Raw genomic sequence first — 14471 nt, 5'->3', positions numbered from 1 at the left:
TTAAGCATTATCAATAATTTCATGCAAAACAGCAGCCAATCTAGCAGTCAAAATCTTAAAAATCAGCTTATACAGGACAGTACAGCAAGCAATTGGCCTATAATCCTTAGCATAAGAAGGGCTCTGCACCTTAGGAACTAAGGTAACAGTAGTGCAGTTCCAATGCCTCATCATGTTACCAGTATTAAAGAAATGCATAACACTAGCATAAACATCAGCTTTCACAATATTCCAAGCCTTTTTAAAGAAAAAGGAATTAAAACCATCTATCCCAAGAGCCTTAGTATTGTTAATACCCTTAAAAGCCAAATCAATCTCAGCAGTAGTAACAGGGGCAATAAGGGAATCTTGAGCAGATTTAGATAGCTGGCTACCTTTTCTCATTATATTCAAATTAACCCCAGGGAGAACATGAGCTCTAGAACCAAGTAGTTTCTTGTAGAAACCTGTAACCTCATCTTCAATAGCAGCAGGAGTTTTCAGCAGAACACCTTGCTTAGTATAGATAGTATTAATCCTATTTCTACTTTGTCTTTGCTTCATGACTGAGAAAAAATAATGATTATTCCCATCACCAAGTTGCATCCAGTCAATCCTAGATTTCTGTCTATAAACACTTTCCTGGATACCAAACCAATGTTTCACATTTGCAATAGTTGCCATCTCTAGAGCATACATATCAATATTAGTAACATCATTAGAGATTTGCTGCTGAATATCAGTAAGATGGTTTTGGGCAGAATCAAGCTTTGCACTGATATCACCAAACTTCTGAGTGTTCAAATTTTTCAAAGAAGCCTTAACATGCTTAAGCTTACATCAAATGTCATCCATAGGATTACTAGAATCAGTGCTTTGCCAAGCAGTTTCAACAACAGACAAGAAACTATCATGCTCAGCAAGACAATTGAGAAACCTAAAAGGTCTTCCTTTCCCAGGCAAAGCATGAAAGATGTCATAAACAATAGGGTTATGATCAGAAAGTGAAGGAGGCAAGTAGACAGCTTCAACATGACCATAACAATTAATCCACTCTTGATTAACAAAACCTCTATCTATCCTAGAAAAGGTTCTGGGGCCTTCATGAGCTTTGTTACACCAAGAGAAAAAGGAGCCCTTGCTCTTGATTTCAACAAGAGCTAGATCATCAATATAGTGCTGAAAGTCTCTAGTCTCATACTCAGAGACAGCAGATCCATTTAACCTATCATCAACAGACAAGATAGAATTGAAGTCTCCAGTACATAACCAAGGCAAGAGAGTACTAGGCAAACCCTTGAGCCCACTCCATAACTGCAATCTGTCATGAATAGTATGCTGACCATAGACAAAGGTAACCATAATCTGAGTCTGCAAATCTTTAGTGCTAAGTAAAAAATGAACCAATTGTTCAGAAGAAAAAAGAACATCCAAAGTAAGACACTCAGCTTTCCACCCAACCCAAATTCTACCTTTAGGAGAGTGAGAGTAGTTACAGTGCCAAGACCAAGAGAAGCCAAATTTCTTCTGAATATTCACACTAGTTTGCTGCTTTACTTTAGTTTCTAGAAGACAAACAACATCAATATTTTGCTCTGAAAGAAGCTTCTTAACAGAAGCTATCTTCCCAGGGTCATTAAGACCCCTTATATTCCATGATAGCACTAACATGCTCCCAAAGAGGGATTACCATCACCCCCGTTAGGATCAGCAGCTTCATCATCAATATTAACCACATCATCATTATGATTGTCCAAAGGAAGGTAAGAGTTTGAGTTTATAACAGTAGCAGGGAAGGAGATTTGCCTGTTAGCTTTTTTCTTGGATTTTTTGCCAGGAACTTGCCATTCTTCAGGTTTCTGAACTTGAGGAACTAAGGCTTCCTTAGCAGGTTCAGCAACTTTATTAGCACCAGCAGGATTGGCTTTCTTAGGCACCCAAACTTTCTTACTCTGAGCTGGAGCAGTTTTTTGAACATCATCTTGCTTCTGCTTAGGCTTCCTAGGTACAGCACAATCATGCCCCACCTGGTTGCATTTTTTGCAGAATGGTGGTGTCCATTCAAAAAAGACTTTAATCTCAATTAATTCTCCAACAGGACTCTCAACCCAGACAGAACTAGGCAGAGGTTTAGTAACATCAATTTCCACAAGGAGCCTAGCAAATGAGACCCTAAGCTGTCTAGATGTACACTCATCAGCACATACAGGGACACCTAGCAGACTACCAATTCTACTTAGAGTTTCAGCACCCCAGCAATTCAAAGGCAAATTAGGTAGCTTAATCCATAGAGGTATAGTTCTCAAGATTTCAGCATGAAAATCAAACTTATCAGACCAAGCTTCACAATGGCAGGCTTACCAAAGAACATATGGGGACCAGAACATAGTATAGCATTCTTATCATCTACAGATTTAAAATTAACAATGAAATATCCCTCATCATGCCAAAAAATGTCTGGTTTAGCTATAAAATTCCAATTATCAGCAATGAACTTATGAACTGCAGAAATAGTGGGTGAATAACCAACTATATAGAAAATAAGAGCATTACCCCATTTCCTATTGCCTTCAAGAATATCAGCAGAGCTAAGTTTTGCAATTGATTTACCATCCCTTACCTCAGGAGCAATGAAAGACAGGGAGGTTCCTTTTGCATTCAGCTTCCCCTTGAATAAGTCCTTCCATTCTTCAGCAGGAGCTTCAGAAACATGATTTGGATCATCAGATCCCTTAGACGTTTCAGGATTAACATCAGGAGTAGCCATCAAAGTCCGATTTTCCCCTATAACCAATGGAACAGTAACCGCAGAAACCCTAGTTACTGTTCTATTGGATTGAGCTTGATTCAGGGCAATCGAACTCCTGTGAACACTTTCTAGCATCCTCAAATCACTTATGGATACCTTTCCAGCAGTTAGATGCACCAGATATGCAGGAGGAGTTACCATTTCATCAGCTTCAGGAATTGAGTCATTTGAAGAAATCCCAGATTTCCTCAGATTATCTAAGATCTTTTCAAAAGGTGCATGATTAGTGTTTTGCGGGAGTGGATTTGATGTTTTCTTCTTTCGTGCCATGATGATGAAGAAGCCAGAAGAGGAGCCCGACCTAGCTGCTCAAATCGCCATGGAAATCGCATAGAGAGAAAAGTCAACAAAAAATTCAACGCAAGCAAAAACTATGATTCCTTACTTTGATTTTGCTTGCTTGTAACAATAAAACAAAAAACGAGTTATTAACTTCAAGGAAATAATATAACAATAATTAAAAATAAATTAAATAGAGTTGATTTGGGGCCAAACCCTCAAACCGTTCTACCTTTCACGCCTTTATTTAAGGACATAACCTTGAGTAAAATACGGAAACCTTGGAGTGCTTAAAGGAAGTATTTTAAGAGAATAAGGTAGGCTAGAGTTTAGGCTAAAGCATAGAAGAGAGAAGAAAGAATTAATTGATGCCCTGAAAAACAGAAATTAGGGGATATTTATAGGGAAAATGAGCAAAGGGAACACACGAAACCTTAAAAAGATAAAAACCCTACAAAAAAAGTTGTCGCGACATGTCAACATATTGTCACGACATAGCAAGAAATGCCGTGACACAATATAATTTAGTGTGACGCGGTGAAATCTGGTGTGACGCGGGAAATATTTGACCTACAGAGGATAAAGCGCGTGAAGTCTAACACACGAGGAACACACGGTATAATATGTCGTGACGCGGCAAGATTTTCCGTGGCGCAGCACCGGTTACCGTGACACGGTGGATTATTTCCATTTTTACGTCCAGATTCATTTTAACCCTAATTACGCTCAGCATTTTTAAGTGTCATTTCATAATTTCGGGCTATTTAAGTTTATTATTTATTAATTGGGTCAAAATAATAAATAATATGAAATGAATAAAAAAAAGATTTGGGCCAAAAATATAAATTGGTCTATGCTTTGACTAAACATTAGGACTGATAAGTTGACTGTTTTATGAACTGAGTTTGATCGAATATGAATTTTAAGCACTCCCGGGATTAAATACTCAACCCGACCAATAATGGCGGTGAAAAAGTTGTTCATCATCGGGTTTGGTTTCGGGGAGACATTTTTAGGTGTCTACACATACTAAAACAAGATTAACAACCCAACTAAATACATGATTCTATATTTACTGGTGAAAGCTAATCACTTTGATTCCGACCTATTTTTATCACAGTATACATAAATTTCAACAACAAAAAGTCCTCGGCCCAAAAAAGCCTAATTCTAATTACAAGTACATGACATTCTGGAACTGAGATACCCTAATTTGAACATAAAAATTCAATAATTTCATTGTTCATATGGAAAAAAAACCATAACTTTTGAATTATAGAACAAAAACCCTATTTTGGTGTTTATATGAAAAAGATAAATGACATAACCATAAAAATTCAACCACGAATTCAACTGAAAATCTGTGAAACCCTAATACAAAATAAATAAAAAAATTGCCCAATTAAAAGAACAAGAGCACTTACCTCAAACTGTCCCAAAACGACAGTTCATTTTTGCTTTGAATTCTTAGTCTCCCATGCAGATTGCAAACTCAACAAAAGCTTCCTCTGTTTTTGCTTTGAATTCTTGGTGTCAAGTATCTTCGTCCCCCTTGATTTCTCTCTTTTGATTTCTCAATTTGCTCAGTTAAATAATTATATTGCTTTTTCTCTCCTAAGCCATCCTGTTCTCCAATTATAAACAACTTTTTTAAACATTTTCAATTTCAAAAAGCAATGTGAGCATGGGGGGCCCACACATCTGCCTTTTTTTTTTTTTAATTATACAACAAATGCCACCTCCTAAAATTACTTTTTTTTATCCTTGGTTGAATCCAAGTTGGACTCAAGTAGGTAGAGATCAAGAAATTCTATATCTTTCCTTTTTTCAATGTACCAGGGCCCCACACTCAAAAAAGGGATTTTAATTTTAAAATAAATAGAAGAGTACTCTCTCCGTGTTTTAATAAGTGTTACACTTTCTGTTTTGGCAAAAAACTTCCTTTAAATATTATCTCTCTCTACTCTCATGGTCCCCACTTAAACCCACTACTATTTTATTTACTAATTTATCTATTATATACTTCCTCTCACATTCATTACTTTTTCATAAACAATTAACCCCACTATATTTCATTTACAATTTTTTAATACTCCAACTACCCCACTTACCTCTTACTCCCTCCGTTTTTAATTACTTACTCCACTTTCGTTTTTCGGCCGTTTTTAAATACTTGCTCTATTTCCTTATTTGGAAAGTTTTTACAACATTTAACTAATTTCTCTCACCTAGTGGACCCACCACATATTTTCTTCCTCCATTCCTCTCCACTACTTTTGCTTTTTACAATTTTTTATTCTTCCACTTACCCCACTACCTTCATATATTATTATTTTCTCCAATTTCTCCTAAAACTCCGCGCATTGAGAAATGGAGCAAGTATTTAAAAACGGAAGGAGTATTTTATTTAAGTCAATTAAATTGCCTAAAACTATGTGTCAATCAAACTATAACACTTATTAAAACACGGAGTGAGTATAAGAATACATAGTAGTAAAAAGGGAAATACAGTGGTATATTCGGTGTAAAAAATAAAAGATTTCCAAAATTTAAGAGAAAACCCATAGGAAAAATACAGAGTTTAAAACTTAAATACGTAGTATACGCGACAACCGCGATACGATCCACGATGAACGCATCAATTCCGTTACCGAATCATGACCGTTTCCGCGATCGCGACCGAAACCGCATTTTCGTTCGATGGTCCTAAGGATTGAGATCCTTTCCTGATTCATCTCAGTTTAACCAGAATAAAGGAATACGTGAGTGAGATTTCGTAGTAAAATCAGTTACGTAGTATTAAAAATTTAAAAGAGGACTAGAACAAGATTTCGTAGTAAGAATAGAGAATCATCACTACCCGTCTACACGTATATGCCCACCATTATAAGCGCAGTGATGTTCTTCATCTGCCAACCTAAACACTTGATAGAAACAAGTCCTACCAAAAAATAAAAGGTCTACAACAAGGTTAACCTCAGCAGAAGAGGAACTGTGCCCTCTGTCATGTCAGTGTTGTGGACAAGAGGAGGATCTACAACATACTTTTAGGATTTCAAAATTTGCCAAGAAAACTTGGAGCGAGAATATTGTCATTTACATGGAAACTGATAAGAACCTTTCACATAATGGATCTTATTTTACATTCAGCTATTTCTGAGCCAGAATGGTCTAACTAGCTCATGGTGCATGTACTACATCAATAAATTCTGGGGTCAATGTTAGCAAGAAACAGTCTAGGTTTTAGGGGAAAAAGACTTGATATGACATCTATTCACCGGAATATCAAAGGGCTAGATTAAAATGATTTGATCCATGCACCCAACCCAGGAGCTTCACGGTACCTTCATCTGCCTGAAGTGGATCCTGCATCCACTAGATTTCTTCAGAACTATTCTGTAAAGATGCAAGGGGGAAAAAGCATGACAATTTAGTCAATGGCTCGTGGAAGAAAAACACCAAAAGGGCAAAGATAGAATGGTTTTTCAATTCCCATTAGGTAAACAGTACAAAGTCAGCGGGTGGAGCAACTTCTGGTTAAGCAGCTTCAGCACTCCAAATGGAAGCGCTAACATGTCTAAAGTGGACTTCACGAACTTCTATGGATTTAATCGATATTCTAACAAACTCAGAAACTCTGGTTCAAATACTCAAGAGGGAAATGCAGGTGATATTCAGTTGATTTGGGCGCAGAATCTGGTAAATCAGCAGGGAGTTCAAATGGTGAAGTATTAACAAAGCAGAAAGACAGTACATCAAACACACCTACTTGCAAAAGGAGGTGCAGCTACTTCAACATCACTCTAACTTCAGTAAATTTTATTAGCCTGTCTTTTAAAAAAATGCCAATAGATATTAAGCATAGTTTTATATATACAGTGGTGGAATGAATATACATAGGTACCAGAATCCACGTCTACAACAGAATACAGTAGCAATGCACAGACTATTTTTAAACAAGATTCTTGTATAATGCAAGTAAACTTCCCATGCTATACTGTACAGAAGTGCTGAATGTGACTTCACAGGTCAGAGAAAATTTTTAATGACCAGAGAATCAAAACTGGTTAGGAAGCTGTGCAAAGGTTCCCAAGTTGGGGCTGCAGCCACCACTCATCATCCTCTGATAGATGGCATATGCACGGTCAGGATCTCCAGATATGCCATACCCTCGAATGAGAGCATTATATGTGAACACATTTGGCTCCAATCCCTTTAGCAAGAGCTCATCATAGAGCTTTCCTGCTTCTTCCATCATTCCTGCAATTCCCAGATGTAGTATCAAGGAATTGTAGGTGTACAAGTCGGGAGAAATCCTCCTTGTCTGCAACTCATCAAAAACAGAGAGAGCATCTCTAATTCGCCCAGATCTCCCAAGACCATTGATCATAAAGTTATAACATACTAAATCAGGATCAAGGCCCTGCAGTTTCAATTCCTGAAAATAGTCCCACGCATCATCCACTTTCCCTAACATCAATAGGCAGTCAATAAGGATTGAATAAGATTTTACATCTGGTCGGATTCCTTCTTGAACCATCCTCCTAAACAAAGTGCAAGCGGTATCCATATCACCAGATTTGCCAAAGCCATTTATCAGGATATTATAAATAGCACAGTTTGGTTCACATCCATAATCAATCATTTCGTCAAAAAAACTTTTTGCTTCCTCCAGTCTTCCTGACTTTGCCAATCCATCTATCAAAGGTCCATACGTACAAGGAGTGGGTGAAAAATCTCCACTAACAAGATTATAAAACATATCAACAGCCTTGTCTATGCTGTTAGATTTCACAAGGCCGGAGATGATGATATTTTGAGTTATTGTATTCGGAGTACACCCACGATTCTGCATTTCTTCATAAAGACTAAGAAGCCTATCAACATCTCCAGATTTACTAAAAGCATCGAGCAACAAATTGTATGTGGACACATCTGGGACACAACCAATTTTTTTCATTTCCTCAAAGAAATCCCAGGCCAGTTCAAGACGACTTAAATCCAAAAGCCCTTCAATTAATACATAATACAATTCCAACGTAGCTTCAATTCCGCAGCTTCTAGCCCATAAAAAGAAGTCATATGCCTCAAGTCCCCTTCTATGTTTGGACAAAACCTTGAAGAGTGGCACTAAAATTGAGTCATCTTGGCAAAGCTCAGAATATATTAAGCTTTCAGCAAACACCATAGCTTTGTCAATATCTGTTTGAACAAGAACCCCACTGATAAGATCCTCCCAAAATGACCGGTCTGCACGATGCTGACCATGAAACAAAAAAATCCTGATAATAATCAAAGCGTCCTCAGCCTTTGAGTTCTTCACTAAACTAGGAATAAGAGTGCACAGTGTGACACAGTCAGCATACAATGACTTCCCCATATGGTGGAACAACAAAAATGCATCATATACTCTGTTTTCTGTAGTTAAACCATAAATGAGAGTATTATAAGTAAACACATCTGGAATGCAACTCATGTGTCTCATTTCAAAAAACATCTTGACAGCCATATCCACCTCATCATTTTTGCAGAGGCAGTCTAAGAGCGTGTTAAAAGTAACAGTGTTTGGATGACAACCAATTTTTATCATGGCTGAGAATAAAATAATAGCCTCTTGTACTCTACCTTCCTTCCTCAAGCCAGATAGTAGCGTGTTGTAGGTCACTACTGTTGGAGTAAGCTTCATCTGCTTCAATCTTTGATACATATCCCATGCCTCATCCACTTGATCAGCCTTGTAAAGCATGTCAATCAGTGAGTTGATGACAGCCACATCAGGATCACAGCCATTTTCTACCATCTCAGTGAGCAACTTGACTGCATCATCCATTCTCCCTACCTTACTGTAGCACTTCATCATCATGTTGTATGTAATAGAATCTGGAGCAATTCCACTTCTTTGAAGTCCATTAAAAACATCATTTGCCTCCTTCAGCATCCCAGCCTCAGCAAGAGTATACAAGTAAGCATTACATGCAACAATATTTGGAACGATTCCCCTACTTTTCATACTCTCAAATGTCTCCAGGGCTCTGTTTGTTGCTCCTGATTTCCCAAAATAATCTATAAACAAAATGTAGGTGAAGGCAGTTGGTTCAACACCAAGAGATTCCAAGCTTTCAAACAGACCTAGAGCTTCATCCAGCCTATTTGCTTTTAAAAGACCGCCAATTAAAGTGTTGTAGGTATGAAGGTTTGGTGTAACGCCGTGCTCCCTCATGATGCTTAATTGAGTAAATGCCTCGTCAATTTTTCCAGCTTTGAATAAAGTATTCAAGAGAATGGTAAAGGTAACAACATCAGCATGATAGCCATCAGTTTCCATTTGACTCCAAAGTTCATGAACACTATCCAAGTCTCCACAATCACTGAATTTATCCATCAGGGTGATGTAAGTTACTCGATCGGGTTTGTGACAACTATCTTTCATCTTTAGGAACAGATTCTTTGCCTCATCCAGTTTTCCAGCAACACAAAGTGAATCAATGAGAACAGTATACGTAACAACATCAGCCCCACACCCTTCATCATTCATTCTTTTCAAGATTCTAAATGCCTCATTAATTTTTCCTGCCCTCCCAAGAACTCTAATGCATATAGTGAACGTGTAAACATTAGGCCTTAATCCCAAACTCTCCATTTCTTTCAACAGTCCCATTACAGTTTCAGTATCCCTTCGTTTACCTACTGCAACCATGAGTGCAGAATATGCCTTCAAACTAGGCTTATTTCCTCCTTTAATCATTTTTCTGTACACCTTCAAAGCCTCTCTACAATATCCTGACTGAAGAAGCAAATGAATCAATCCATTGTACGAATAAGCATTCAAAATAAACCCAGCAGATTCCATCCGCTCAAGGGCAAAGGGAGCTTGCCTCATTCCACCCCTTACATTGAGCACCTTAAATATTGTCAAGTAAGTGGTTGAGTTCCTGTTAATTATTTGCTTCTGCATCAAGTCGAACACAAAAACCATATCCCTTACTCTTCCATGCACCATCAACATTTCAAGCATGTAATTACAAGTTTCAGTTGTATGGACAACATAAGGCATCCCTGCTACAGACTTAAAGTAATCAAAAGCAATGTTTGGGTCTGCAATTGACTGTAATGCCTCCAAAACCCCTTCATTAGATTTGCCTTTTATCGGTTTCACATCTGTTATCAACATGCTGTCTGAACTTTCTATCATAATCCCACAGAAAGCCACTTGTTTCATTCTGTGTTTTCTCCAATTTACAACAGGTCCGCTAATTGAAATTCTACAATTTAATGAAGTTGCTCCTAGAAACCCACTATGCTTTAAAGGAAAGCACACCTCCATGGATGTCCCTGCGTGCAATTTCATAGCTCTCACTTGGAGTATTCGACCACGATTAATAGCCTCAATAAGATAAAGAACATTACCTGATCCTCCAACCTATAAAAAAGCCAACAACATTGAAGTTAGCAACACAAAAAGGAGTGTAAAGGAAACTTAGAATGGCTACAATAATCTACCAATATCTATGTTTTGAAATCACAACACCTAACAACTGTTATATTATGTGCAACAGTGACTGTATTTAGCTTTGAAATGTATGCCTGCACCTGATACCTATATAGATTAAATTGTGTATATGAGCTATTTTTAACAGGTCCAAACTTTTGACATATATACAAACCACGCTAAAAGAACTGCTCTAGATTCTAAATGCCATATACGCATTAACGCGTGGATGAAGGGTTTGGTCATTATGTGCTCCATGTATTTAACCCTATCCTTATGCAGTATCCTATATCAATATCACACATGTGGATAAGATAATTTGATTTCATGTGAAGAAAATACAAAGATGAATCTTCAAATAATAATAACTTAAACGCCTATGATCGACTTACTTGTAAGTTAAAGGGTCATTGTAAATTCTTCACCAATCCCCCAGCTGGCCAGCTTTAATAATCTTCTCTCTAATATCATTTATATTATTGCTTAAATATAATGACTTGTACAGATTTACATCCAACACTTGTCCTTGTTATGAAAAAAAACTAAGTTAGATTGTCTATGTATATGCCATGATTACTTTGGGTTGTAGCCAGTAAACTTGAACTTGTTATGAAAAATACTAAACTATGTTCTTAATTGTGACTTGGTACTTTATTAGTTGAGTTCTGTAGAATCAAATCTAGTGGTCAGACCGTCAGAGGTATTTATAGCTGTAAGAATGCAGAATACCAACTCTGTTTACATATCTCATATATTGAAGGACTTCCATATTGCATAAGAAGAGTGAGGTGTTTACATTACTTGACAAAAGACTAGCAAGATAACACTAATGGAACCAGCATATACGCGAATTCGAATTAACAAAATAGACAATCAAAATCAGCATACTTAACTAAGTAAATACCTTTGTGTTAGTCAATGGCGACAAAGAACAATGTTTTTCAGATTAGTTAAACTTAATACTGCCAATTAAATGTCTCACATTTCGATTTACAGTACTATCAACCTGTCTTTCTATCGACTGTTTAACTTAATCATAATTCTCTTTCATCAATTGGCTTCTATCGATTTCATGGATAAAGATAACACCAAATATCAAATTTACTGGTAAATGGTATAGTAATACAGTACTGCAACGTAAAACAACCTCCAAATTAATTGAACTCGTTACGTAATGATTCATATCAGAACAATACTTAATCTACTTCATCTAGTAAAGGTAGAAACAAACCGTAAAAACATACTGATCTCAAGCTCTTCCCTGGCCTATCCGTCATCCATGGAAAGGGTAGGCGTCCGAGACAACTATCATGAAGGCTTGACTTGCCTGTAAAAAAAAATAATAATAAAATAATAATAATAAAAAAAAAGTAAAAAGAAATTAAAAAAAAAAAGAAAAAACGAGACAGTAGGTTCAAAGAGTTCAATGGGCTATCTTGATATGAGCATTATAAACACGATGAATTATTTAACGCTTTTTGCATGAAATAACCAAGATAAGCTAAAATCGAATTGACTAATAATTCCCATCCGTCATCATCTAGTTCAAGTTACCTAACAAATAGAATTAAAATCAACAATCTTCAACCAAATTTCCATTAGTAACTTTCTGAATTTTTTGAAAAAAAAATACCCCATTCGAATTAAAATCCACAATCTTCCACCAAATTTCCATTAGCAACTTTCTGAATTTTTTGAAAAAAAATATATATAATAAAATTAAAATCCACAATCTTCAACCAAATTTCAATTAGCAACTTTCTGAATTTTTTGAAAAAAAAAACCATCAAATAGAATTAAAATCCACAATGTTCAACCAAATTTCTAATACCAAAATTTTCTGGGTTCACTGTTTTTTTTTTAAAAAAACAAAAAAATAACCCAACAAATTGTTTCAAAAATAAAAAAATAAATAACCCAACAAGTACAATTAAAATTCAGTAGCATGGTGCTTCAGAATTAAGTGATTACAAAGTAATAATAGATTGAAAAAATAAATTATAAGCTGCATATCGATTAAATAAACAAGCAAAATTCTATAATTAAGCAAAAAACAGTGGGATTGAAGAGAGAGAGAAAGAACTTACACGAGAATGTCGGATGAGAGGCTGAAGGATTTCTGAAAAAGTCGCTAAGACAAAACCTTGTTGGGATATTTGGAGTGACCAGCATCTTTGGAGGGCAGAGAAATGCAGTTTGAAGATAGGGAGGGAAGATTGAGAATTAGAGAAATTTCCAACCTCTCTTTAACATATACATTAGACCGTCATCACTCATGGTATAAAATTTTGAGGAAGTACAAATGGGAGTGTTGTGAGACAAATATAAATGTCTCACAACCATTAAAATAACATAAAAGTAAAAAGAAGAGAGAGAAAGGAGGAGAGAGATAGGAAGAGTGAAAAATGTGGTGTGGGCCCCACAAAAAAATTTCAGAAATGGTTTCACGTGCAAAAACGACAAAAAAATGGGACCACAACTAATGAGAGTATATTTTGTGCCACTGAGGATTTTTATAAGTACCACTAAAACCGCATTGAGTACCACTGGGAGTGTATTTTGTACCACTGAGCTGTAATGATATTATTTGACAGTCTAATTAGACATTTGAACCTTTTTTTAAATACCACTAAAATTATATTTTGTACCACTGAGAGTGTATTTTGTACCACTGAATCTAAAAGACAAAATTTAAATCCCGCATGAAATGATCAATTTACCCCTGCGAGATACTTCTACATCTCTCTCAACCCTCCGTTTATATAACCTCTAAAATTTTATATCATCCCTCTTTCTCTACCACTTTCTCACTCCTCCACCTCATCTATACCACAATACAATTCACTTTCTCCAAAAAATCATCCCACCCATGGTATAAAAAAAGTTTACCACCACACTTTCTATTTAAGTAGTAAAAAGCGAATTCGAAAAAATATATAAAACTATATCAATATGTGTAGGTCTTGAAAAATTATAAACAATGGTAATTTTTTCATAATTTTTAACTTTATAATTTTTTTTTTCTTAAAATGCAATTGAAAAAAAAAAAAAAGATAAATGATAACCAAGCCACATGGCGTGACCTGGTTGGTTCATATTTCACGGGGATCGAAACAAATGTTTACCATGAGATGGTATATACCATCAAATGGTATACTTTTATACCACCAATGTAGTGAAAAATTACAAGTTTTTGATGAGTTTTTACACCGTGGTATAAAATTATACCACGAGTGTTGATGCTCTTAATGAGTAGCCCCGGGTTGCTACTTTGTAATTATAGGTAGGGCTTGCAAAAGCTAACCCGACCTGACAATCCGACCCGAACCCAATCCGAAATAAATGGGTTTTGAGGAAAATTTTCAAGGAGATCTTTTAGGTAACCCCTTTTTAGTAGCCAAGCCACCTCTCTCTTAAGACTGTTGCACTCGTTGCTCCTATGCCCATGATCTCCATGGTACTCGCACCACTTAGACTTGTCTTTCTGGTGCTCAGGTTTGTCGCTATTCCTCGGCCACCTCACTGGTTGCCCAATATTCTTAAGAGCGTTTACAACTCCTACTATGTTTGTATCAAAACCATATGAGCTGATATGTGGGTGGTACTCTATTGCTAGCTTGCTAGAGCCTTCACTTGCTCCCGTATCAAATATGCTATTGACATTGTTGTGCCTTGATTGCCAGCTGCTTTGCCAAGGTCCGGAGGTTTGATTTCCAAAGGATTGATTTCCTGAATACCCAGTTGGCAAAGCTCATCCTCCTCGACCTTTTCTACTTGTACTGGGCCACATGATCTTGAGGGTCGGTGGTTCCATCGTACAGCTTTGGGAAGGAGGGGATACTCAACTTTGTGGGAATACGCACTCTAGCAATCTCCTCCACAAAAGGGGATTCAGCAAATCCATCGCGAGATTCA

At 36.6% G+C, this 14471-nt stretch overlaps 2 protein-coding genes across 2 annotated transcripts; both read right to left on the bottom strand.

The window, feature by feature from the left end:
* LOC145627920 (uncharacterized) lies at positions 1 to 3058 on the bottom strand. Its single transcript, XM_081680262.1, has 4 exons — positions 2308 to 3058; positions 1670 to 2194; positions 860 to 1544; positions 1 to 754 (listed from the first exon to the last, which is right to left on the bottom strand). Exons 1-4 carry the CDS (start codon positions 3056 to 3058, stop codon positions 1 to 3), a joined length of 2715 nt encoding a protein of 904 aa, XP_081536388.1.
* Positions 3059 to 6920: 3862 nt separating this feature from the next.
* Positions 6921 to 12814, bottom strand: LOC145629136 (uncharacterized). Its single transcript, XM_081681665.1, has 3 exons — positions 12644 to 12814; positions 11801 to 11883; positions 6921 to 10487 (listed from the first exon to the last, which is right to left on the bottom strand). Exons 1-3 carry the CDS (start codon positions 12726 to 12728, stop codon positions 7125 to 7127), a joined length of 3531 nt encoding a protein of 1176 aa, XP_081537791.1. The 5' UTR covers positions 12729 to 12814; the 3' UTR covers positions 6921 to 7124.
* Positions 12815 to 14471: the final 1657 nt, after the last annotated feature.

This window comes from Chenopodium album, chromosome 4 (genome assembly GCF_948465745.1).
Source record: "Chenopodium album chromosome 4, dcCheAlbu1.1, whole genome shotgun sequence".
NCBI classification, from domain to species: Eukaryota; Viridiplantae; Streptophyta; class Magnoliopsida; order Caryophyllales; family Amaranthaceae; genus Chenopodium; species Chenopodium album.
The sequence above is the reverse complement of the archived record's forward strand: the minus strand, read 5'-3'. Positions and strand labels throughout refer to the sequence as shown.